General features: G+C 37.9%; 1 protein-coding gene across 13 annotated transcripts in view; it reads left to right on the top strand.

Moving 5' to 3' along the window:
* Positions 1-27,042, top strand: part of NRXN1 (neurexin 1) — a 670,457-nt gene that overhangs the window by 541,406 nt on the left and 102,009 nt on the right. For all 13 annotated transcript variants that reach the window (XM_085054558.1, XM_085054559.1, XM_085054568.1 and 10 more), the window contains one exon: positions 10,489-10,660. In XM_085054558.1, the coding sequence (XP_084910684.1) occupies positions 10,489-10,660 (172 nt within the window). The remainder of the gene's footprint in view (positions 1-10,488; positions 10,661-27,042) is intronic.

Consider the following 27,042-nt stretch of genomic DNA (forward strand, 5'->3'; position numbering starts at 1 on the left):
ATGTGTGGTTTCTACTAAGCTCTTTCTAGCAAAACCTTGATATTCGTAAAGACAGAATTGAAAAAAAATACATAAAAATGGAAAGCACATAATTTGCATCAGCTGTCTTTCAAATATTTTACCATCACATCTCTTCCACAGTGAAATGTGTGAGAATAGCAGTACAAGGCAGAAGCTCTGAAAAAGTGACAAGTAACTCTAATGAGAGATGCTCTGTTTTTAGCATGTTACTATTTCTAAAGCAGCCTTGACTTCTGTGGAGTTCCTTCTGACTTTTAACTTTCCGAGGCAAGTATCTGTCAAGATGACAAAAAGAGTAGAAAGTAGATGCAGTAAGGGCAAAAATCAGGAGCACAGTACCAGTGAGGCTAGAATGCTGCCTTAAACATTGATTGCTGTTTGCCTAACGTGCCCCATTTCCAAAGTGATGCTTTCCAACAGTGATAAAAGTCTGTTGCAAGTGAAAAGTAACTAAAAGGATGATGCTGTTCCCTTCCTGTGTGTGGTTTGAAGATAATGATGCATTTTGCAATTTTGGCTGTTGATGGCTCTTGTTTTACATGTTGTAAAGCAAGTGTTTAGATATTGTTAGGGATTTTTTAAAATAACATGGTGTTCACGAACATAAATGTATTTGGACATCATACAAGCCTGATACTGACCATTCCAGTAAGGATAACAACATTCATGACTGCTCCCTGCCTCAGAGAGGCATTCAGAGCCTGACAGTACTGAGCTCTGTTATAGGCAAAGCTGGCTTTGCCTAGGACTGGGTTAAATTCAGTTTTGATTTTTTTCCGATTTTCTTGAGGTCAGCCTTTTCAGTTATCTGTCAGATTTCTTCTTAAATACAATTAAGGAACTTCTTGATTATTGAAGAGCACATTGCTGAAGGTGCTCATGCTGTTTTGCAATGCTTCCCCCCGGAGATTTCTTCCTAGTAGAGGCTGCTCACAAACACTAATGATTTCTCGTATTTGTAGCGCTTCTCTTCCACAGGGTGGTGTTTTGTTTGTTTGTTTTTTTTAAGGTGCCAAAACAATGTCTTTCAAACCTTGGTGGCTGTTAACAGCAGGAGCAGAGAACATAGAGGTTTTGCTTTCCCCTTCCAGCTACCTGAGGGATTTCACAGTCCAGTCAACAAACACTGTTTGATCACTTCATGTGCTACATGTATTCTGTGTAAGGGTTTTTACATGCTCTGTAGCATTAAGTGATCAAAAGGAGTGAGATCCTCTGTTGTAGCATTGATAATAGGCTACTCTGCACTGCATAGCACAGCACACCAGTAAATTGTCAAATTGGCTTTGATTCTGAAACATCTTCAAGATGAAGAAGGGTAAGGAAGAAAGGAAGCTACTACCATCGAGGAAAATATACATGGCATTAAAGCTTGCCATAGAATGGCTCCACACTTGAGGATAAAAGGAAGAAATCTGGCAACAGCGGTGACAGGAATGCTCAGAAAATGGGACAACAACCAGGACTTGCCTTTCTTCCAGGGAACCCAAGTCCAACCTGTGGCACGTTGTAGCTCTGCTGGCTGGTAACAGCATAGTTATGTGTCCTTTTGGGAGAGCTTTTCACTTCAGTTCTACATTTGTCTCATAGACCAGTAGTTGATTTTTTTGTGCATGTTTTCTTTTTTTTTTTTTTTTTTCATTTTATTTCTGCTGAAATACTTTTCAGTTATAAATTGCTTCAGATAGACAATATTCTGAAGTGAGAATATCACGCTTTCCTCATTTTACAGATAGGAGGCAGAAAATATTCATCTAAGTCCACTATTCAGATGCCCAGCTTTTAAATGACTTTGTTGACTGTATTTTTTTTTCTTTTTCCTTGCAATTTTCTTTCATGTAAATCCATGTCACTAATGAATACTTAGCAGGAAAGATTAATTAGGAGCAGGTTATTTACAACTGGTGATTCCAAAGGAAGAGAGCAATAGTTAGGAAACAATTCTGGAAATACACTTACACTCAGGCAATCAGAAAAATAAAGGAATAAAAAGTGTGCATTTAAAGTCTTTACAAAGTATGTTTTCCCAGTGTTTGTGGTAGCATCTGGAAATACTCAAAACCCCAGGTTAATATTAAAGGAGAGCTTATCAAATGTGTGAATGGCAGGAAGGTGCTTATTTTTCATTAAAGCTCAATAGGAGTTGGGTGTCTAATGCCATTTTTGGTTTTTAATAATTCCCTACAGGCTTTTAATATGAAATGTCCTTTGACCCAGATTCTCAAAAAATAATAACTGGTGTTTTCATGACCATGTGTGTTGATCGTGTGGCTATTAATCATTTAGCATGAAAGGCTGCTTGAGAATTTGCTGATTCTTCACTTCTGGTCTCAGTTATACCTCCTACTCACTCTGACTTTGGATTTGTTTCAGACACACAAATTATCAGAAGAGTTCTGTGAAACCTTCCTAAACACAGAAATCAATGCCTTTAAGCCAGGACAACTTCCAGTGTGGATTAGATTGTACTGATATCAAGGTCCTACTAGTTTGTTTTACACCTTTGGCTGACTGTATCGAGTTCCAGGAACACTGCTTTAATAATCTCTGTATAAAACCACTATGAAAACCTGGAAAGTAAGCCTTATTTTCAAATCTCACAGTGCCCTTTTGGAAATGGGTGCTGATGTATGTGTGGGGAGGAGCAGTGTTAGCCATTTGTGAGTAGCTGGAGCTTCCAATGGGTATGGAATTCCTCAGGCTGGACATCCTATATTTAAGGTACTCAAGATGTTTGCCCACATGGAAAATAAGAGTGCAGAGCAAAGCCAAGGCCTGTGAGCTGCCTTGGCCTGTAGTTAAGACTATTTTTCCTTCAAATTATTCTCTGTTTGTTGAACAGCATGTCTTCAAACCATCCATAGCACCTCACCACAACTGAAACCCCTGAGTGAGGCACTGGCAAGGTCAAGGTATTTCCGTGAAACATTCAATTTCCAAAGAAATACCACATTAAGGGCTGGGTACTTAAATTGCTCTTTACTGCATGTTTTCTCAGGAAAAAAATGAATTTTGTGTACTGCAGTAATGATGCTGAGTGGATAATAAGATGCAGCATGCTGCTGCTGTGGGCTCTACACCATATGTCTTTCATAACTATTGCATTTTGGGGGCTGGTCATTCAGGTAATTGTATTATCTCAGGAATTCATCATCAGGGTAACCTGAAATAATACACCTGTAATATATAGCAGTGAGAATTACAACGTTTAAAACTAAACAGGAAGACCGCAGACTGAGAGTTGAAGTGTCAGGACTGTAGATTTATTAATATTTCTATATTTTCTGCTTACTGAGCTTTATATATAAATCAAATTGCTATAACACTTTAAAGCAGACTTTGAGGACAATTATTTTAAAGCAGAAAAGTGATACAAGTCATTATTTCATAGTAGTAAGGAGTAGTTGCTTCCTGCCTTGAAATGCTGGGCCAATGAATGATTGCTCTCATGATGTCTTCTTTCCAGGATTTTTGTTCTGTGGGCCACAAAGATGGCATTTTGGGACATAAAAAAGTGTTATGCCACATGTTGCTACTTACACTTAGTGAGCCACTTGGCTCTTTTTCTAGGTGCATCTCAGTTGTAAATTAGTGGGATGCTGAGCCCTTACTTCACTCATCTCTTTTAAGGGTCATTGGTTTAAGGCTAGAAGCTGCTTAATTTTTATTATTGCAACGTTTAAGAGTGCAGTAGCTCTGGTAGCATCTGTATATATTTGCATACATAATGCTGTTACAGTGACAGTGCTATTTCTTATATGTCAACCAGGGACATCTGGTGAACAATGAATTTTTATTACATCTGTATCGATTTAGAAAACCTAGATAACTTAATGGCAGGAAATTGGGGTCATGTAGAGGTTTATTAAAGGGTCTTACAGAAATTCTGAGTAAAGTGGGAGAGTGAAATATGATGCAAATTTTCCCTCCATGTCTCTTTAACATGAGACACGAGACAACTAATTGAAAATCCCAAAATTAGGGGAGGAAAAAAGAGGTTTGTTGCTGTATATTTATGCTTATCGATCTGTTTTGTACTGTCTCTGGAAGGATGTTGTGTAGATGAAAAAGGTGTGCCTGTGTTTGTGCTTAGGCGAGCATGCACAGGTGCTGCAGGAAATACTGGTAACGTTTCTGGCTCTGCAGACTTTTTTCCTCTATGAATAATCTGAATAGTGGCACAGCACAGGTTAAACAGCATTTTTTTGCCAGGATTGCATTTCCAACGGGTGTGTGCAAATGGGTATTGTAGATCTGACTGGTCTTCTCACAGGAATCCAAGGGTCACATTTAGATTCCAGACACCTCTTAAGCCCAGTGATGATTTAACATGATTTTCAGTTCTTTTAGTCTTCCAAAAGTATCTTGCAAGGTTTTGGGTTTTAAGCTTTTCTGTACAATTATCAGAAAAAGTAGTTTGGATTAAAACGAAAAGTTTTGTTGTTTTGGGTTTTTTTTTTGGTTTTTTGTTGTTTTTTTTTTTTTTTTCTCATGACCTAAGGTCTACAAAAACGTGAACTTAAGAAATAAACAAATATTGGGAAGATAAATGGTGCAAATAAATGATGAGAACTTGCAAGAAAGAATACTGGGAATAGCTTAGTGTCTTCACTGGGAAACCAGAAAAAGGGAACGTTTGGTTGGTTTGTTTTGTTTTCCTTGCTTTTCCACAATAGCTACACATTACCAGCTTTTGGGAAAAGAAAGAGAAACTAAACAGCTTCACACCTGTCAGATGCCAAAAGACTGAATACCAGGTGGATGCATCCTATCAGACCTCAGCAGAAATCTTTGCTTTCTTGCTTGAAGTGCCAACCTCTGACTAGGAACTTTGCTTGCCAGTGCTCTGATAGAGGTTTCAAGCCCCTCCTGCATTTTCTGCAGTGTGTCAAGAGCTGATGTGCTGAAAGCTCTAATCCATCCCTGAAAATGGTTGCCTTTCTGAATGTATGAAAGGTCACAAAACCTGACTGTAAGTACTCGAGATGAGGTATGACAGGAGGATGCCTGTTTCTATGGTGTGTTGACTTGCAGTTGACTAAAAAGGAAAAAAAAAAAGTTAACGTTGGTAAAAATAGGTTGGATATTTTATCACTTCTAGAGAAAAACAATAACAACAACAACAACAACAAAAAATAGTGTTAGGTTAATGACGTAAAACCCAAGCGAACAAGTTTAAAACTCAGTATTCAGAAAGTTAAGTATTTTCACTGGAATATCAGATGTATTCATTCAAATAACTCTTCCCAGATGGTTTAGATTTTCTGTGTCTTTTCAAGGAAGCATTTCCTCCCAAAGACACTAGACAGTAATAAGAAATAATGATGGATTATTAGACTAAAATATATGTAGTTACTCCATTAGTCTTGGAGTTCAAATGTACATCTGTCTGTTGTGTATCACTCCCCTCACCTTCTGAAGCAAGCAGTACTATTTTTAAATATGCATTTCCTTACAGGATTGAGAAACCCAGAGATTATTTTAATTATTTGGCATAGACTTCTGTAATATAGAATATTAACCCCTGATTACATTTGAGTGAAAATTATCTCACTTTTATTAAGAAAACTCAAGAAATGTACACTTCAATAAAATCAAAGTAACCCTTCAGTTAGTTCTAAGACTTTGTTACCACATTCACCAGAAAGTGGTGCCTCAGGGGCTGATGATATAAAACGCAAGCTGGCACACTTGAATTTTTTCTTCTCTATTTGTTCACCTGTGGGAATCACAGCATTATTGCTTTTCCTTGGAAGTGGTTAAAGGTTGTAAGTATTACAAGCTTAGGTTGCCTGCAGTGTGTTCTGAAACTACTGTTGTGCCAAATTTGCACACACTCATGTTTGACTAATTCCAGAGTTATTGCTACAGAGAGCAGCAAAACCTTGCTGATGTTATAGGAAATATCAATTCCATATATATATATTTATAAGTATACGTGTGTGTGTGTATATATATATATGTATTACTAGCATTGGTTTTACTGCATTTTGGCACATTGGTAGCACTGAACTAGAGTCCAGCAGGGAATAAATTGCGATGTCAGCTGCTGGCTTGATTTCCATTCCACCTTTCTTGCTTGATTCTTGGGTTCATCAGCATTCCTGGTGCCTCATCAGAAGTCTGTAAAGTATTTAGAGTACACAATTCATAAAACAGGCTTGAAAATACTCCACTGGAGTTGCTAGATTACAGCAGGAGCTGGCAGAGCTTTTGAAGACAAAGCATTTCGAAGTGATTGGTGTGTACATGTGCATACATACACATCCTGTACTATCTGAGCAAACAAAACTCCCAGTGTTTCAGAGCACATTAGGAACATGAAATTTGAGCTAGCTCATGATTTTATCCAACTGCTTTGAAGCCATTAACATATTTATCCTTAGCCTGGGAGCTTGGACAGCAGAATTGAAGCCATAAACAAAGCCTACGTTGCATGTTGCAGTAATGTGCAGGGACACTTCAGCCAACACCAAATTAACTTGTCTGCCTGTGTAGGCACTGGAGAAATAAAAGCTTCCCTGGCCTCAGAAAATGGACAGCTACATGGCCAAAGCACCTCCAAACCAAAAGTCTGGCATTTCTGGAGAGTTGCTGGCTGGGGCTCAGAGTGTCACAGAGTGTCTGTAGATGATCCAAGGTCCCCCAGGTAGCAGGGATGGTGATCTGGTGGATTCTGCATTATTCATGCTACCTTTGGATCTGAAGTTCAAAGTAATTTCCATAGACACAAACAGTGTTTAAGCCACTTATTGAAGTGCATCCCTCCTCCCCTGAAGGTGCAGCCTCTCTTTTGGCCTTGCTTGGAAACTCTCCCACCTCCTGCACAACTCCACTCTGTTATTGTGGCCTTAGTAGTTGGGACTAGATAAAGGCACAGCAGGAAAAGCAATTGATTTCATTGCTGTGTTCTCTCACAACTGGGTGAGACTGAGAGAAAGAAAACACAGGCTGAGAACTGTAAACAGTGCAGTGGACTTCCATGGGCCCTGTGTACAGAGCTGATTGTTACCAGGGGAGCTCTGAAATAACCATCTTTGCTTGTGGGCAACAAAATCTCTGCTTGTACTATTTTGGGTCATTGGTAGGGATAGCACCATTCACCAGCAGTGCTGACTTATTGCAGTATTTACTGATGCACAGACATTTCTATAGTGCCCATCAGCAGGGTGCTGAAGAGGGAACCTCTCATTCAGCATTTCTCTGAGGCTGTTTCTGACAGGAAGAATGACTTCTGAGATTATTTTGAATGAACAGAGTGATAAAGGAAAATTTCTACCACTTTACTATGCAGCTGAAGCTGGCAAAGTGAAAATAGTAATTTAGTAGGCTTCAGTTGTATAAGTCTCCTTCTCTTCTGCACTACTATATTGCTCCAAAAAGAGGAAATAAAAAACCCCAGTTCTTTCTAACAGGTTACAGGCCCACTAGATTAAGCATAATGAGGCTGAGAGCTGAGATCAGGTTATCTCAACAGGTTGTGTCACCTGATCCACAATAAACACACAGTCCATGTGTGCATGTGGTCTTAACAAAAGACAAATGAAAAATAATGCAACAAAGACAAATGAAAAATAATGCAACAAAGACAAATGAAAAATAATGCAACAAAGACAAATGAAAAATAATGTTATCTTGCAGTGAGGGAGGAGTGCAGTGAATCAAACTCCTGCATGATTATGCAAGGGTTTAGAAAACCTCCTATCTGCCTAGAAAGGTGCTTATTGCAGCATTGTTTTGTTTTGTGGTTCTAAAGGACTGTGCACATTGGCGTTGTAATTCATATAATGTTTGACGTGATGTCCAGAAGTCAAATATGGATATAATAATCAGGAAGCCTTCAATGTGAAACACAGATTTGCTTCCTTGTTTTATGGGGGGGTTACAGAGATGGGCACAGGTGCTGGAGAAGTGTGGGAAAAAATGGAGTGTATCATTTAAAAATGGAGTTTTTAATGATCTCAGCTACACAAATTATTAGAAATAAAGACAAAAAAAATCACTATAGTATGTTATCAGCTATTAGGGTGATATTTGCTATTGCAAGTGCATGCTTGGTGTCTGTGCACAGTATTTCTGTACAAATGTAGGGAAGTGAGGAAAACTTGTCATTTTTTCCCTTGAAAGTACCTGTTTATAAAGGAAGGCTGAAAGTCTTGCAAGTCTGCAAAGCATTAATTTCACTTGCCAGTACCTGGTAACTTGGCTGCAGCACCACATGCTCAAACTTTGGAAAAACTGCTGATATATGTGCCTTGTATGCCACTTCGTTTTGTCTGCACCATTCCTATTCATTTTAAAGCTGTTTTGTTTTCTTTGTCATTTGCTTTTAAATCTAAAATAATATATGTATATGCATGTATATAGCAAATGCTATAGCTGGTATATAAAGTGTAGGTTATGAATAGTATAATTATGAATCACTGTAAAATTGGTCAGCTTTTTTTAGTCCTCAGAGCCTTTAATTTCTTGAAAGTACTATGAAAAGTTTCATATGCCATTATCATTACATGCTGGTTTTCTGCATTTCCAAAATTATTAAAATAGGAGATTGCCTTAAAGCTGGGACAAAGTTACATTTCTTTACATGTATTTCTGTGTAGAGTAAGCATATGAATGAAACAGGTGAAACAAATAAACGACTGCATCCGTGGGAAAAAAATGGGTAAAATCTTTTCTGAGTTTAGTTGAAACAGCTGAAATTAAGAGCTACAGTTACCATTCCAGGGTAACTAGGAAATTGCTGTGTAACTCACACCAGAAGCAAAAGAAGATGAGCATGAATTGGATAAGGTGGATCCCTTATTGACACTCTATAGACATGGAAAAGTAGGAGCAGTCAAAGGAGAAATGTTAAAACAATCCACAAGGAAAAAAAGAGGACTGTTTAGAATGTTGTTCAATCAACTGAGCAAACAAAAAATATTTTTCAGGGCCTTTCTGCAAACCTCATCAGGGAATGGTCCTTTTGTTGTTCCAAAAAAAAGATCATAGCTGAGGAAGTGATAGTGTTGTGCCAAAATGGTGAGGAACTGCAAAGGTGTTCAGCAGCTGCTCAGCTGCCTAACTGCAGTATGCAAGCACTGTTAGAAAATGAAGCTGGGTGTTTAAAAAGAGAAAAAAATAAAGTGAAGGATTCCTGATTTCTGTGCTTGGGGAACTTCCAGAGACAAGGAGCTGCAGAATGCACTTATTACAGGAAGTGGTGATGGGGTAGTAAGACAAAGAGGGAGCAGACAAAAGAGCTCTGCTGGAGACGTGAAACTGGTTCTGGAAAATTTAATGTGAATGACCAAGACGTACAAAGTAAAATATTTCATTGTGTTTCATCTAGTCGTGTAAAAGTTTCATGAAGTTTTTTAACTTTAAAGAAAGATGTACCAGTAGCAAGAACATGAAATTTCAGATACAATTACCACTTATTATGCACAAGTCCCTAATCTCATACTGTGCAGTGGTTTTTCTTTTTTTCCCCTCAATGTAATAAATACCTTTATTGAAGACTAGAATTGATTTTATAGGAGAAAAAAAATATTACAAAGCCTTTAAGTTAAACTTTAATAGACATTAAAAAACTTTATTAAAATGCAGGTGTCCCATTAGAGTGAACATTTTAATCATTAAAAGGCAATAAAAATGAAAACATGCCAATATGATAATCATTTGGAAAATCTACAGCCTTGATCCTGGGTATGGATGTGTGTGTGAAGCGCCCTCAGACAGAGGGTTTTATAGGCAAATCCCAGCAAAAGAATGAGTCTCTGCCTTTATTGGGAACAATACCGCCATCCCTGTGTCAGCAAATGCCTTTCCCTGCTCTCTGGCTCTGAACAGGGAAGTCCTTGCTAATCAGTGACTGTGATCTTGGCTTAATGATTCAGAATCACTACAATGTGATGCCAAAAATCTCTCCAACAGGAAAAAAAAAAATCTTCTTTGTTATAATTTGTGAAGACTCTGAGTATGAATGAGGTTTGAAAAAAAGGAAAAGCAGGGCTGGCACTTGGCTTTTGTGGCCAGAAAATTATTGTATTTCTTCCAAGTGACACTGCAAGGCTTTCTGTTTTGAAAGTCTGAAAGGAAAATCTTTGTTTAATCCTCATGGAGGTGAGGGAGAGGACAAAGACAGAAACCTTGAGCTTTCCTCCATCTTCCCCCCCTCCTCATCTTGATCTGAATCTCTTGGAAAAGGAGAGAGCTCAATTTGGTGAAGTAACTCATTTGGAATATCAATTATCCATCAAAAAGGCAACCCAGACTTCCTAAGCTGTCAGAAGGTTTGTCACTGCCACACACAAGCCTTCAGAAGTTACATCTGAGAAGGGGAAGATGTTAGAAATCTTCCCCTGCACGACACACTGTCTCGGTTTCTTCTAAAACAACTCTTAATTAGTTCTTCTTTTTCTTCTTCCTCTCTTTTTTTTTTTCCCTTTTTTTTTTTTTTTTTAATATAATTTAAATATGCAGCACCAAGGAAAAATTGGAGTTAAATTCAATGTTGGGACGGACGACATCGCCATCGAGGAGATGAACGCCATCATTAACGATGGGAAGTACCACGTGGTTCGCTTCACAAGGAGTGGTGGCAATGCCACCCTGCAAGTGGACAACTGGCCTGTCATCGAGCGTTACCCAGCAGGTAAGGCTTCACACCAACACCTGGCACTAAGAGGGTGGGGGGTGCCTGGAGTTTGCCTCGTTTTGCTCCTCTTCTGATACAATGTCAGCCTCTTTGCAGTGTTTTAGTAGCTGCTGAAGTAGTTAAAAGAGTCCTGAGCAATGTACAGTTTATGATGATGGCATTTCCTAAGTGGGTTTAAAAGCCGAAATTCGAGTTATTACTGGAAGTGGAAAAATGCAGTTGTCAAGGCATGAAGGAGTAGCTTTGTTTCTTGCTTTCATTTGTTTTTATTGTGTTTTTGGTTTAGGGGGGGGAAAAAGGCTTTGACAAAAGCTACACAGTTTGAAGTGACTCCCAAATCTATCCCCAAGTGATGGGGTGAAACATTTACTGAGGAGAAGGTTGTCTGTGTTCTTTTGATTACAAGATTGCAGCAATCTGAAGCTTATGAATATAGCAGAAGTCTCCCAGCAGACATAAACCACATGGTGTTGCAGTTACCAATTGTACAACCAACCAACCAGAGGTGCCTTAACTTCAAATACAAACTGCAGGATATTATTTATGCAGATAATGCTGGTTGCTTGAACAAGACCACTAGTATGAAGACAGAGCTGCCTTGAGCAGGCCCATGTTTAATTTCATGCAAATACCATGCACTGAGGATTACTATGTTACTAATTTTATTAATTTTTAAAGGCAGCAGGTTTTTCAGCTACTCAATCCCTTTCTTATTGGGTAGCACCACTGAGCTGTTTATGTTAACTTACACATCTGCATGTTATCTCTTAACAGTTGCTCTGTGTGTTTATATTAAGCAAAGGCAGTAAATCTAGAGATGTAAACTAAGGCAAATATGCAAACCAGAGTGCCTATTCTGTAAATGACCATTCTGACTTATCGGTTTAAAAGCAGAAAATTTTTCATTTTTGGGGGTGGAGTGCAGCAGGAGGGTATGCTTCACTAGTAAGGAATGCATAAGCCATTCCCTGGACTAATTATTAGTATTTAGGGTGGTTTATTTTGTTATTGTTGTTGCCAATTCAGTTGTAGTCCACCTATTCACCTGACTTTAAAAAAAAATCCACATATGAAATATAACCTTTCAGATAATTTCTTGGAAATAATTCAGAGTATATAAAATAATGAAAGTAAGCATTGGAAAAGAAATTATTTATAGCAGAAGTTGTTAAAAAAAACCACCTATGTGCTAAATTGCTCTGAATGAATGACAGTTCTGGCAATTAGAGCCATTAATTGTTTCTAAGTTAGACACATCTATGAGAGGTGATAAACTCTTGAGGGAAAGGGGGATACTGAATGAAATATGCTCAGTGATCTTTCAGACATTCCTGTTTCCCCTGTGCCCCCCTGGCTTTTTAATTTTACAGTTTGGTAAATGGTTGCTGAAATAAGAAGGTGGAAGCTGGGGAGGAGTTGTCTTAGTTTGTATTCAATACCTGTGCAGCACAAATAGGTTTGAGATGTTTTTTGTTTCTTTTGGTTTTTACTTACGTCATGAGTATGAATTCACCAGCTCCAAGCTCAGGAGTGATGCATCCCAACAAAGAGGAAGTCAGGCAAACATGCCAGGAGGTCTGTGTGGATGAACAAGGAGCTCCTGGAGAGGCTCAAACACAAAAACCTTTGAGTTCAGAAGCTAGTGCCACTCAGAACTTGTTTATGCTGAACAAAGATCAGTTTAGAATATACAGTGATTTCCTTGGGATGGGATTAGTGGAGTGGAAGAAGACTGGATGTTTTCTTTGAAAAAGAAAAACAAAAATTTAGATCTTCTTGAGCTTCCATGAGCAATGTATGTGCAAGCTGCATTTCAAAGCATTTTCAGTTGCTTCATTAGCTGAGGTACAGAATCTCTTGACTTGCTTTATTACTGGATCTTCTAAGACTGCTGTTGGCCTGTAATTTTCTTTGCCTTTTGCACAGAAATATTTTATTGGCTCCTGTATGCCATAACATTGCTTTTGGCTGCTGTCCTCCTCCATTTCACCATCTATCTCTTCTCCCTTCCCAGAATGAGACCATCTAGCCATACCTTTTCTTCTGTTTCCATGCTGCTCTATCAGGTTTGCCAGTCTTGTTGGTTTGGGGGGGTTTTCTGATTAAAAATAAAACCAAGATTAGGCGGCTTAATTAGTAAATTTGCTATACTTATTTAAGCTGGATTTATTTCTTTCAAAAATGAAATTATTAAATAATCAGTTGGTTTTCAGAACTTACCAACTGATCAGGTCTTTCCTTATGAGGAAAGATTTTTCTCTGAATTACACTTCGGGTTGGAATATCTAGTTACAAGACATTGCTTGTTTGTGTTTAGTGTCTTCAAATGTAGGGTGAAAATTTTCTGAGACAAGTTTCTGGTCAGACATTTGGGATTTTCCAGTTTCATTGCCTGTTATCCTTCCTCCAGCCCTATGTGACTGCTGTGGATAAGAATACCCAAGGCCCAATAACAGCTGGTATCTTGCCAAAAAAGTATTGCATGGCAATACCTCACAGAGCTTCCATGGTGGCTTTGTGTGTTTTAACCCAGAGCTGCATCAAATGCAGCAGAGTGACCCTAGAAAATGAATGGAATGCAGTGTCTGTCTCCTGTTGCATCACTCTTGATCCCACTGGACTTGAGTTTGCTCTGAGCCAATGCACCTTCAATTTATATCTGAGTAGGTGTGAAATGAGGGAGCTGTACAAGGAAAAGAGGTAGGGGTCAGTGGTAGAAGATGGTTGTCCTAGTTAAGGTAGATGGTTGTTTGTTGAAATATAGTTGGGAAAAATGTGTTTTAGTTCTAGAAAAATGTGAAGATCTCAGTATCCTGAAATGGCTGGATGGTTTTCAGAAAGAGGTTTAGATTTACATATGTATGTTCTTCCAGACTACCATCAAAGTAATTTTTTTAGTCTGAAATTTCTTCCTTGTCACTTCTCTGAGTAAAATGCTAGAGCTGTGAGGATGTATGCTTCAATTTCTGCCCTTTATTAAATGTTGATCCTGTTTTCCCCATTTCTCATTGCATTTGTGGCTGGTGGGTAGCCCTGTGATTGAGAATGGCACATTGCAGTTTTTTGATAGGTGATTAAACTATCAAGATTTAGCTCATATCTTCACTCAATTTATATATTCCATCTTTCTTAACTAAATTCAGTGTTACGTCTCTTTCCTGAATTATCACCATCCCTCTGCACCTTCCCAAAGAACTTTGGTATTTCATCTTGACCTCTTTTTCAGACAGTGAATTCTCTTTGACCTACCTGGATGCAGCCTAATTTATGATCATATTAAACAGGAATGAGAAAACTGCTGACTGTGCACTCAGTGCTCCTAATCAATAGACTATCCCCATTTCCATGCAGATCCTTTCTGCTGCTTGAGGCTTATCTTGTGTGCTTCACTATCTGGTTTTAATTGCCTTTCCCAACAGTCTGGCTGCTGTTGTGGTGATGGGATTGCACCACAGCAACTCCAGCTGCTTCTGTGAAGAGGCTGCTCTTGGAACTTCAGTTAGGTCATAATTCTACACTGAAGTGTAGATTTCCTAAGGATGCATAGAACAAAGGACTTGTGTATTTGTGTCCAACTGAACTAAGAATTATTGCCAAAATTAAAGAAAAAAGAAAAAAAGGGAAATTATTTTTAGTAATATCAAAATATTAATTTCATTATTTTCTAAAAAATACGTTCTGGCTTTTTATGTCAAGATTGCCCAGTGTTTACAGGAACTTAGATAATCTGAGAACAAAGCATTTTATTTAATTTGAAACAGCATTTTCTTCCTTACCTGAAAGAACATCTGTTTCAAATAGGATCAAATAGGGAGAAGAAAAAAAAAAACCCAAATCTTTATCATGATAATACTCATAACCATATCTATTTAACATGAAAAACAGTTTTCTTAATTATCTGATTTTTTTTTTCTTGGTAGTGAAGTATGTACATTTTACTAGTCTGAGAAAGTATATCAAAACAAGGTAGAAGACATTTTAAAGCCACAATACTGTTTTAAAACCACTACTTACTGTGAAAGAATTTCAGAATCACTTTTCTGAGACTAACTCTGTGCTTTCTGTGGTCAAAGACAGTTTGCCCAGTGCTGATTCTTTTAAAACACACAGCACAACTAATCATTTTACCGGTGAGGATTTACTCTTCATGACTTCCATCGTAAATCAGACTGATGCAGAGTTTCCTGTGTAGAAAGTGACCTACTGGAAAAGGGATCTAAAGCTGTTCAATCTGCTGGGAATGCTCAGCAGCTCCTGGGAAGTTTGGAAGATACATTCTGATGTGGGCAAATATCTAAAATGCTGCCCTCCCAGTCATCCTTGGATCTTTGCTCAGCCTTAGAGGAGCAGAACTCTGTGGCAGCTGTCCTCATGTGCCCCATGGGTCAGGACATGTCAGGGGTGTGTCTGACAGACCAAGATCTGACAGCAGGAGCGTGTCACTCACACTGTTTGCACAAAAGAGCTTGTCCAAAGCACTGCCAGACTGCTGGAACAGAAATATCCCTAGGACTGGGGAGTATAAATCTTGATGGAGCACAGACACCAAAGAAGAACCTGTGGGAGAGTCCAGGTATGTTGGCAGAAGATCTAACTGACATTATGCTTACTGCCAAATACCTCTGCAATATGGCTTTAGTATAGTGTAGAGTAATTCTGGGTTGGGTTTTGTGGGGGGTTTTTGTTTTTTTTTGCTGGTTGGTTTTGGGGTTTTTTGGTGGTCTGGTTTTGATTAAACAGCTGAGATCACACATGTTGTCTTTAGAGACTTTCTCTGGATCCCTGGGATAAAGGCTGTTGCTGCAGGACATCCAAGGGCTGAGGGAAGGGGGTGTGTCATTTAAATGCTTCTCAATGGTCCCTGTATTCTAGAAAATAAAACAAGGGGTCTGTCATCTTTTCACGGGGTACACTGGACTTTGAGATAAATGCTAGGAGTCAGCTATAACCATGTATCCTACTTAGGGTAGGTAAATGGCATCCTTTTGTCTTGGGTTTTTTGGGTTCAGATTGACTATGAAGTTTACAAGAGGCATTTGTGTTAGTACATTTGTTTCTCCAGGAATGGATTAACATTTCCCAAGTGATCCATGTATTGCCTTAGAAATAGCTTCCAAATCCAAGCCCCTGCAGCCACTTCTGAAGAGAATCGAAGATGTTTTTCAGGTGTAACTGTGGTGGTAGGGAGAGATCTCAAACACTGTCACAAATGTGTCTTTGAATACTCTAGTGAAATGGACAGTGTTATCACCACATCCATGCAAAATGATAATGGCCACCTGAGTCAGTAGTTAGTTACCAAGTAATGTCTCATTCTCCCTGATCTGGAAAGCAAAACTCATCAGTAATATTTATGGTCATTCATGTGTCCATGGAGTCACATCTGCCTGGGGTTCTGGTTGTGCTGAATTCTCCATCTGGGAAGGTCTGCTGGTACCTGTTACAGTTAAACCTACTCTGGTTTTGTAGGAGATAATGGGCCATAAATATGAATGAGTTAATATACTTGGGGTTTTTGATTTGCAAAAAGTCTTTGATAAAGTTCCATGTGAAAATATTCAGGAAGAATTTACACAGCCCTGGTGGTAAAGGTCAAGTTCTTTGATGGATCAGACTCTACTTTAGGCAGAACAGGGGCACAGATTCCCACCTAATGAAAATCAAAGGAGTAAATTAGTTGACTTTCAATGGAAGTATGATGATTTAAAACTTATTATATATTGAATAACATTGATATTTTTTAACATAAAAGTTAGAAAACCATACTTAAAGGCTGTTCTAGAAATAATATCAAGATTACTACAGAAGAAAAAGATTAGTGAATGAAGAATTTTAAAAAAATAAGCTTGCTTTAACAGGCAATGAAAAAACAAAATGGAAAAATGAAAAATATAAAAATAAAAAAAATGTATTTTAAAATACAAGCATTTAAATCCCCCAAATTTTTAATTTCTGAAATTTGATTTCTTTTGTGCTATTTGCCTTTGTTTTTTAGTATGAGAGATTTTGCAAAATCTTCGTTTGCTTAAACAACATTTTAATAAATCAAAGCATTTTTCATTCCTATCCCAGAGTTATGAAAACAACTTACTCTGTTGGACATGCATTGTAGCAGTAAAAGCAAAGTTGATCTATGAAAGACAATGCACATGGGTGAGATAATTTGAATTTTCATAGAAAATATTCTTAATTGATTGTACTGGCTCAAGACAAAAGTTTAATGCTGTAGACAGCTCATGGATTATTTTCATTATCAGTCAAAAAACAAGTTCTGAGAATGTTTAGAATGCTAAAGAAAATATTAATGGAACTATATTTAAATCAATGGCCCACTTTCCCTGTAAAGGATTAGTGGTTTGGATGGCATTTTTTCCCATTCCCATTTCTTTTTTTTTTCCCCATGTGTATTTAAAAGTTAGGTTAGTGGTAGAAGAGCTTAAGAAATAAGAAATTAAAATGTACTGGGTCAAGTCTGCTTCTTTGCATGAATTGTTTCTCTTAGAGGGTAGCTTAGGAGAAACATCCTAATCCTAAGAAATTTTCTTTTGCTTTCAGTCCAAGAACTTTCCAGTTCTTCCCACTTTGTTCTTACCTGTTTTTTTCAGAGTAGTTTTCTCATTTCTCTGCTCATCATAATGACCTTTCTTCAATGCTTTTTTTTGTTTTGAATTTGGTTTTCAATGCACATCAGTTTGAAAATGGACAGTAGTGAGAACAGCAGGACCTCAAAGTCATATGAAGACTTTAATGCAGACATTAATTATGCAGTTTAAGATCTTAATTTTCTTTTTCATACCTCAGAACTGGAACACCCAATGTCATTCTGCAGCTGATTACCTGTTGAATGTTTTTCCTTATGAATTCTGTCTTAGAGTATCCCATTTGATGGAAAAAACTGGTGTGACTGGTCCTATATCTGGTGTGTGACCTGCACTTTGTAGTATAAGCTTTGGTGACACTTCTGTTAAGTAAGAAGGGCTCTGTTCCTCTTGGCTGATACCTGCAGCCTCTTCAGCGTTACCACTGTGTCTACTTTCATGCCATATACGGATTTAATTTTGTGGTTGGCATTTTATACAGAGATCAATGAGTAAAATACAAAAAATCGATTATGGAACTCAACTTGGGCGCTTTCTTAGGAGTTCCACCAGTATAGTTTTTTCTGGGAGAAAACCCCTGATTTTCCTTGCATTCAGATCTGCAGTGGCTTCTGTGGTAGCTCCTATGGCACAGTCTGACACAGTTTGGGAATTCCCCATGATATTCCTCTTGTTAACTCCATGTGGAACTCAGCATTGGGTTTATCACATTTCTTTGACTTAAGCACATGCAGATCTTCTACTTGTTCAACTAGATGGCATCAGTTCCCCAAAATACTTGGAGAGCTTTGGTAGATCTGACCCATCTACTATTTCTTGAAGATTTTTATTTTTCAAATATAGGCAATATAGCAGGGAACAGAAGGGCCAGAATATGGTACAGTTGACACATTGGCAGGTCTGAATGTGACAAGCAATGACTGCTTATCATCTGTGGGAATGATTCACCAAGAAGCTAAAGAAAACACCGAATGAAGTGGGAGTTGGAGGGAAAAGATGACTCCAATGCTAGTTCCTGGGAGGAGATGCATCCTGGGAACATGGGAGCCTTGAGTGTGACGTTTAACAAGCAGCTCTTGTATTCAGAATGTGTCAATAGCTACAGGAGCAGGATATCAGTCTCTACCTGAGATAGAGAAAGGAGGAGAGAAAAAAATCCTTATTCAGTGCTGCCCCTTGTTTTTTTGGTTTTCTTTATTCAGCTTTTACCATACAATTTTTACACTCCTGTACTCCTGTATTTTTTCCACAGTTAATCTGTGATTTGCTACATGACATCATATCAAATGCTTTACTGAAATCCAGATAAATTAGATATACTTCATTGCCTTCATCTAGAAAATTAGTTAGCTTGTCGAATAGAGCTATTAAACTGGCCTAACATGATTTGGTAAATCTTTGCATTTAATCTCATTTTCCAATTGCTTCCATGTACTTTAATTATTTCTTTTAAAATTTGTTCTAAAGCACAATGTATTGCTCAGGTCAGACTAAATGCTTCAACTGGGTAGTTTTTTAATTCATCTCATTGAAAGCTATTACATTATCTTTTCTGCACTACAAGAAGTAACATGCCCCATTGGATAGCTGTATTTTAAAATTCCTGTATTCTTATTTTCAAGTTCTGGGATAGAGATAATTTTTCTCATTTTTTATCCCACAAGTTTGTTAAGAATATGTACACTGCTTTCTTCTGAGATGTGGAGATCTGCATTAGATACATTCCTGTCAGTCAATTCAATCTTCTCCCTTGGATCATCATCAACTTTACTACAAAGTGATTCTACTTGACTCTTTATTATCTCTCTTTGTTTGTTGTTTAATAGCCCTTAAGAATCTCTGGCTTTTAAATTTACTTTACTTCCCTTGGAAGGTTCCTTGGGCCTAAGTTTTGGCAACTTTACCTGTGTATGTCTGTCTGTCTGTCTGTCTATCAATCATCTTTCTAATTCTGAAAAGCAGTGCCTTCTTCATTGAGCAAGTCTGGGGTTTTAACCTCCTGTAATATTGTATTGTAATATTGTATCTATCATTGCCTGTGATAGTGTAGCTGTTCAGTCTAGCAAGTCTCCTCTTGTATATTTTAACCTTGCAGGTGCAAGTTCAAAAAAATATATATATATGTATGTATATATATGTATATGTATATAATTATTTTAATACTTTACCTTATAGAATTTCCAAGTGTCATTCCTGGATGAATCCAGCCCCTTACACTGATTGCACAGTCTGGCTTCCTTCACCTTATCAAATTTTGCTCTTTTAAAATCAAGAATCTGATTTGCAGGTTTATTTTTAGTTGTCCTTATATTAAAGTCAACTCCTGATCACTCAATCAAAAAACATTTCCTACAATTAACTTTTATGTGATGTTTTCAATACTTAGCCAAAGCAAAGATAAAATTGGGGTTTTTTTTGTTGGTTTTGTCTGGACAAAATCCTCAATGAGTATTCTAGGAAGCTGATATCTCCCTGTATTCATGTTATAATATTCAGTTATAATATGAATAAAAGAAAGCATTATACCAGTGTGTAAAATAATGGCATGGAGAAGTAAAAATAAGGAACCATTTGAAACTCAGTTCAGCAAGCTCTCCAGAGTAAAGATGGAAGAAACTATCCTGGAAGAAGCAGGAATCAAAATACATGAAAAATTCATCATAGTTCCTGAGACACAAACCAGCAGTTAAGTGATGGATGTAACTAGGTCAGTGTGCTTCCTCACCTTTGTAATTGCACAACAGATTTCTTGCATGTTTTTCTGTTTTCATACAGCTCTCACTGCTCTTTGGTTATGATTAAATGTATTTGGCAGCGTGCACACAGGTCTCACTTTCCACATAATTTTATTGTTGATGGGAAAGATTGATGTTAACAAAAAGGGCAATTTATTTCCCAGTTCTCTTCAGGTGAGCCTCTGTTGCAGCTTACCCAAAGCCAAAGAATTATTTTTTTTTTAAAAAGTGCTGCTGCCCTTTGAGAGATTAGGAAATTGTTCTATCCTGCTGCTGTCTTTAAATAAGGAGCCTAGGTGATACCCAAACAAAGCACTACAGTAAGTCTCTTTTCAAAAAGTGGTTTCAGTAAAATTTCCCAAATCAGCTTTTTAATTTGACAGCTTATCAGGTCTTTCTGTCAGATAATGCTATATAATAATGCTTCTCTGAGTCTGAAGACAGATTTTTTTTTTTCCCTTTATTTTTCATCTTGGATATCCTGGTGAAATACAAAGGCTCATCCCTTCTTAGGCTTGTTAGATCCTGTAATTAAATGCAGATCTTGATAAAATGTGTGGCACAGTTGTCATTACCTGATCACAGAAGGTATAACACCTTTCAGTTAAATACGGCAGGGTGGCACAATGGAAGGAGAAAGAAAATGTCAAATGAGCAGTGATTCAGAAAAACGTTTCTAAAATGCTGAAAGAGACAGAGATGTGCTCTTTTTGTGTCTTGTGGCAGAGGATGGGCTGATACCTGCTTTCCATAATTAGGCACAGGGTGGTATGGAAATGGAATTTCTGAAGACAGCAAGCTCCAGGGATTCAAGTTAGAGGAAGGAAATGGAAGTGAAAACAGATCTAAGAATGAGACATGGCAAATCTGTCACAGCTTGTCCCCTTTCACCCCTTCAGGAAAGCCATTATCTATTAACAATTCCCAAAAGTCAGGTCACAAAAGATAAAATATTGCCAATACTTGGAGGTTCTTTTACGAACTTGTATTTGCCTTGACATAGGTTTTCTGTTTAACCTGCAGCATCACACCCAATCTAGTAGGGTAAGTTAGAAATGGAGGATTAACATCTTGTCAGTAAAGAAGAGAACAATTTACTCAAATGTGTTCCCAAAGAATTTTAGCTGCGTAGTTTTCTTAACAGTATAATGCTGGTATCTCTGATAGCATCAATGATTTAAAAGAAATTAGTCTTTCTTCTTTTCTTTCCTGGTGGCAGGAAAAGAAGAAAGTGCAGAGATTTGAACACCAGATTCCTTTTTTTTTTTTTTTCTTTCAGCCTCCAGAGGATTCACAAGTACCTCATTACACAGGACTTTACCCATCGTGTCACTCACTGAGCCAAACAGATAATTCGCTCGCCCCAGTGAAATGACTTTTGTGTAACATTAAAGGTGGCATGTTTGTGATACTGCCCCTTTCCTGAGATGCCTCACTAGATGAGCACACCTGGATTTGCTCTGAGGCTCACACTGAAGCTCCCAGTGGCTGGTTGAGCATGCAAGAGCAGAGTGTAGCACTGTGTGCTCCTTCTGCACTGCACTCTGTTTCCATTATCTTCTGGGGCAAGCCTGGCATCAGTCTGCCATGGGAGCCTTTCTCAGGACAGAGCAAATCACTGTGGTGCTGAGCCTTCCAACCAGACAATCTATCATATGGAAAACAAAATTAATTTCTCTGCAGTGCTATTGTGTTTTAGGAGCTCTCAGAAGATGAGGTATTTTTTTATTTGGGGCACATTCGTGCATGTGTCCCCAATATATTTTACTGGTGGCATGAGGTGTGACAGCAGTACAGTACTTTATGTCTGCAGGATAAGAACTTCCATTAAACTAACTAATTCAGAAATAGTCACTATAATTCATACTGCAGCAGGGAAAACAGCAACTTGCTCTATCCTAGATATATTTTCCAGAGAGAGAACTGCATTAAGCAGGTATCCAGAAGGACACAAATCATTGCTATTTGGAACATATGATTATGCACTTTCTCTAGACTCTCTTTCTCCCCTTTGTGCCCTGTGAGCACAGGAGACACGCTGTACACTCATCTCTTCACCCTGTGGTGTGATTAGATTTATTCAGTCTTAAGCCCTTTTGGTGGAAAAAAAACAAAAACAAAAAAACATCTTGCAACGGCAACATTCACACTGTCAAAATAATTCTTTTCTTTCATATTTTATATTTGAGATTAGCGGCACCTTGGTTGCAACAAATTCTACTGTTGTATTATATCATGCATATACAATTAAGTTCAGAGTGTTCCAGAGTGTTCAAAGAACTACCTTGACCCCAGCAAGGTATAGCTAAGCCAGAGGACTTTTTGTTTTCCAGTCTATCCTACCTCTAAAAAAAAGCCTACCTTATATGATTTATAAAACCTAGAACTCTTTTGAGCCTCACAAGGGTCAGATTGTGTAGTATACAGCATTTCAAATAAATTTGAAGCCAAAATTAAATATCCCTCAGTGTATCAGAAGCATGAAACATTGTAAAGGGCATCCTAATTTCAACCCCTTACATGCAGAAGTTAACTAAATTAAAGGCAGTGAAATTATGCTTTTACAAATTGGTTTAATTGAGATGTGAATGGTTTATTTTCCTCAGTGAACTATTTCTAAGGAGTTAAATGGCCTTTCTGGTGCAGCATCGGGTTTAGTGGACATTAAAAAATGAATGAAACATGATATTGTCAAGGTTAAGTATATATAAAGACAATTTGATTTTCCTGTTTTACAGAACTGATGGGCATTAATAGAGCAGAGGTTTAAATTTTTTAAATTACAGTTGCACAATAGGGAGAGAAGAATAAATATGCCCTTTTCAAAAGAACAAATGGTGCTAGAAATATAACTGTAGCTGGGTATAGGGCTAAATCTTGAAAGCATTCTCTCATTTACAGAGCACAGCAATTGCCTTATAGCAATTTTCAGCCAAAGGATTCTTGAGCATCTCACTTTAGGGTCCTAGTCCTGGAGTTTCTCTCATGCAAATTCAAGTGAGTTTTTTTCTGAACTAAAATACAAACTCAGCTATGGCTGCACTATCAATTCCAGAAAGCTGTGGTAGGATATGGTACACATGAAGGATTTGGGCAGAGAGGTTTCAGGCTCAGTTTCAGGGTTCCCCTCCCCTTTTATTAAATTCTCTGGTGCTCCTGGGTATCCTGTGTATAGAAATCATCCTTTAAGAGCCAAATTACAGGCATAGAGGAGCAACACTGCAGTTACAGTATGGCAATGACTTTGGGGAGCTTCTACATCATAGCCACACATCTTATTTTCAACCCCAAAGCTAGTGGATGCTCTTCATACAAGTGGTGAGTAGTGAATGTAATTAATTTTTTCATTAGTCAGCCTGAGCTAATGAGCTCAGTATTGCATAGAACTGATGGTTCTCAGTGAGGGACACTCACTGAGTGGAAACCCCCCACCCACTGGTGTTCAATTCTGGCTCTGAAAAGATTATGGCAATGCAGACAGTGTCCTGGAGAAATATAATTCCAAGAAGACACCTGTGGGGGGCTCATCTTCCAGGCTGCTCTGTATGAAGTATCACGTGAAGCTGTGACAAAGGAGTTTATGGAAATTGCTTTGTGGGCACAAAAGGCTAAAAAGCATTAAGAACTGAGGAGGATTTTACCACCTTCTTCAGCACTTTGAAATGAGCTCTGGAATAGGAATCAAAGTCTGTACCTGGGGTCTGTGGCTCTGTGGAAGAAAACAAATCAGTGTGTGTGCAATAAGATCCCCAGAGAGGCACAATCTTAAGTGATTTATACTGTCAAAAAGAAAACTATGCAGTGACTTGATTACAGTCTAAGTGCTTTCAGGAGGAGAAAACTGGAGATGCTTACAGTGCTCTTTAGCTGTTCCTAGAAAGCTGTAGCCAGAGATAAATTCATGGAAGAAATGAGCACAGAATTTCAACAGTGAGCCTTGGAATTCACTCCTGAGAGATTTGCCTCTGTGGTGTATCATCATGTCAGCAGAACGCAGTTTCCTGGAAGTCCTGATTGAGCCTGTTACAGGTTGTAAATTAACCAAAGAATAGTTTTATGGCTGAATACCTGATGCAGTGGGTCAATAGTCATATCCTGTGATGTGCAGTTGACATTAGGCCTGTGTCTTAGGAGTGTATTATCAATATAAGAATAATGCTAGTAGCACAGTATTGCACAGTTGCATAGTAGCAATGTGTTCATAATGCAGATACAGCAATAGCTTTCCAGGAATTAAAGTCAGAGTAGGAAAAAAAAATGTTTCCAGGTATAATTTCTATATTCATAAACATTATTATGCAATGTTTTAAACGTGTCAGTTGCATTACATCAAATTGAGAATGTGCTTGCAAAAGAGCAGAAAGAGAATACTAGAAATATTACTTACATCCTAATATAACATTTATCTTTCTCTTTCTCAGCTTGGTATACTTATACATCCATAAATCCTGATATGTAAGGAATGATTCTTAGTTAGCTGCTTGCTTACCCGTTCTATCTGATAGCTCACAGTTTGTTGCATGTAATTTTTGCAGTAGCTGACTTTAGTTAAAGAGCATTCCACAGAGTAAGCCTGCGTGCAGCTTTTCCAGCTGAGCTGGAGAGATGAGCCATGCTGCAGGAGTGTGTCAAAAATAATCTGCTGCCTGTACACCTCCCTTATCTGTCATAGCTCTGTGGATGTGAGCACCATGGGTGTTCTGTGCAGAAAACAAAACGGGATGTTACTCCAGTCCTTGTCAGAATCCCGTTTTAGCCTTGTACTTTACTGGTGGGAGCAATCCATCCTGGCAGTTAGTCATATTTTAGTGTTAATTGAATATACTTCAGCCTCAGCCATAAAACTTTGTTTCTAAGTTTTAGTGTTCTGCTTCAGAAGCAGTGGCAAAGCTGTAAGCATATGAATAAAAGCAAGGACAGGAGGCAGCTTCCTTTCCCCATCTAATCTAGTGAGTCCATGCCAGTTCTTTCATGGGTAATGATGGACAGTAGATTGTTTGATGGACTGATATAGTCCTTCCTGCTCAGAGCCCTGAAATTTGTCTCAAAATATCCTTATTAAACTGGAATGCATTAATATTTTATTAGTAAGTCATCTGCACGTTTTAGCTGTTAGTGCATTATCTGCTTTGAATTAGATGCTTATTTAATACTTCACCTTTCTCAGTACCATCATTTAGAAATAAAAATAATTTAAATAGCATATTACATTATATTTAATAATGCATTAGTGCTTCATGTTAGAGAAGCTACAAGAGTTCATAAAGCTGGAAAGATGATAATAGCCTTATTTAATTTCAACATAGTGGGCTTCAGTATGTTTTTAAAAGGTCAAGTGGTTTCCTGAGAAAAAGTAGATGTGTAAATTGTGCTAGCAGAGCAATTTTTTTCCTAAAGTTGATCTTTTTCCCATTTAACATTTCACAAGTGTTTCAAAGTAGAAGTCAGGTCTACATTGTGGATATTGCATCAGCAAATGGATTTTTTGTAAAACAAAATGAAAAATTAAACTTATTGACAGTTGACTAGTGATTATCTATTTCCTTGCAAATGCATGTATGCTTAAATAGTTCAATATTGATTGTTTCTTCATTCTGGCATTTCAGCTCAGATTTGCTCTGAAAAATCAAGCCAATAAATTTAGATCTACATGAAAGTTAGCTGCCAGCTTTGCACTATCCATCCAAAATTCAGCCTTGGTGACTTTAAAACAGAGCAGCTCCTTATATGAAAGTGTACCCTGGGCACATTAAAGCATTGGGATGTGCTGGTTGAGCTGGTGCAGGTCAGATCCATGTGTGAGGACTGGCTTTGGAGTCACTGGCTTTCTCTTCTAGAGGCCCAAGGCTGCCTTGACACCATCTCTCATCTGAAAACATGCAAGGAGAGTTCTGTAGCTTCAAAGATGTTTTCAGGCAATGATTTAGGAAGGCACCAGAGAATTGCTTCCGTGTTCAGTGCTCAGTGTGTCTTGAAGGACTTTTGCAGAATAGGGTGCAGTGAAATGGACTTTCCATGGATGTGGTTTGTGCCAACACTGACAGCATTTCTCCTGCCTATTCCCCTACACAAGCTCTTTACTCAGCAGTGGGTCTTTGTCCCATTTTTATACAGAGAATATGAGAAGTCATAAAGCACAGATTTCAGGAAGGTGACAAATGTGTTATGATAACCGGATTTTCCCTTCCTTGAGAACTTCCTAGACCATACAAGAAGGAAACTATAGAAAAGTTTTTAATATAGAAATTAAGAGTATCTGAGCAATGAACTCTTCAATTCTCTTCAGAATTGCCATCTCCAAACAAAATCAAATGTTTTGCAACAATTCTCAAAATTCTAAGTTGCACTACACAAAAGAACCCCTGAGGTAAAACATAATCTCAAGGGGAAAATACTTAGCTAATTGGAAATGTCTTGCAGATTTTAGAAAATGAGCTGTGTTTTATCAAAAGTTCCAGTGATATACAACATAGCATAGATTAAAGGGGAAGTATTAGCTAAACTTTTTTTAAATTTATAAATGGGGAATCAACTTATTTCAACTTTTAACAGATAAAATTGCATCTCCTCTGGGAGTCTACCCATGGCCATTATGCTGTTGCATGGTGGACTTCTTGTTATAGTTCTGCAGTCCTAAAGCACTCTGCTTTTATCTCAGTGAGCATATGTTTCTATTATTTACAGTTTCTGTTTCTGTGTCTTGCCAGAAGCATTAAAATCCCCCTATATGTACAAGTTTAAACCTTTCCATTTGAAATAGATTATTCTTTTATAGTAAAATGTCTGCAAGGCTTAAATACACAAATTGAAATGCCACTTTTAGACAGAACTGAAAGTCTAGAGCTTGCTTTGGCCAAGGGCTAGGTTTTTTTCTTTTTCTTTTTTTTTTTGCCCACACTGCTGACACAGAACAGATTTTTATCTTGTAAATGCCATTTTCTGTCTATATGGGCACATTTGTTTTTTTCTGCTCGGCAAACTCAGGCCCAAATAATGGCCCTTTTTTCCTGTTGGCTTGTGTGTAATTATGGTTATCCACAGGAGA

This window comes from Lichenostomus cassidix, chromosome 3, assembly GCF_008360975.1.
Source record: "Lichenostomus cassidix isolate B80296 chromosome 3, HeHo_3.0, whole genome shotgun sequence".
In the NCBI taxonomy this organism is placed as follows: Eukaryota; Metazoa; Chordata; class Aves; order Passeriformes; family Meliphagidae; genus Lichenostomus; species Lichenostomus cassidix.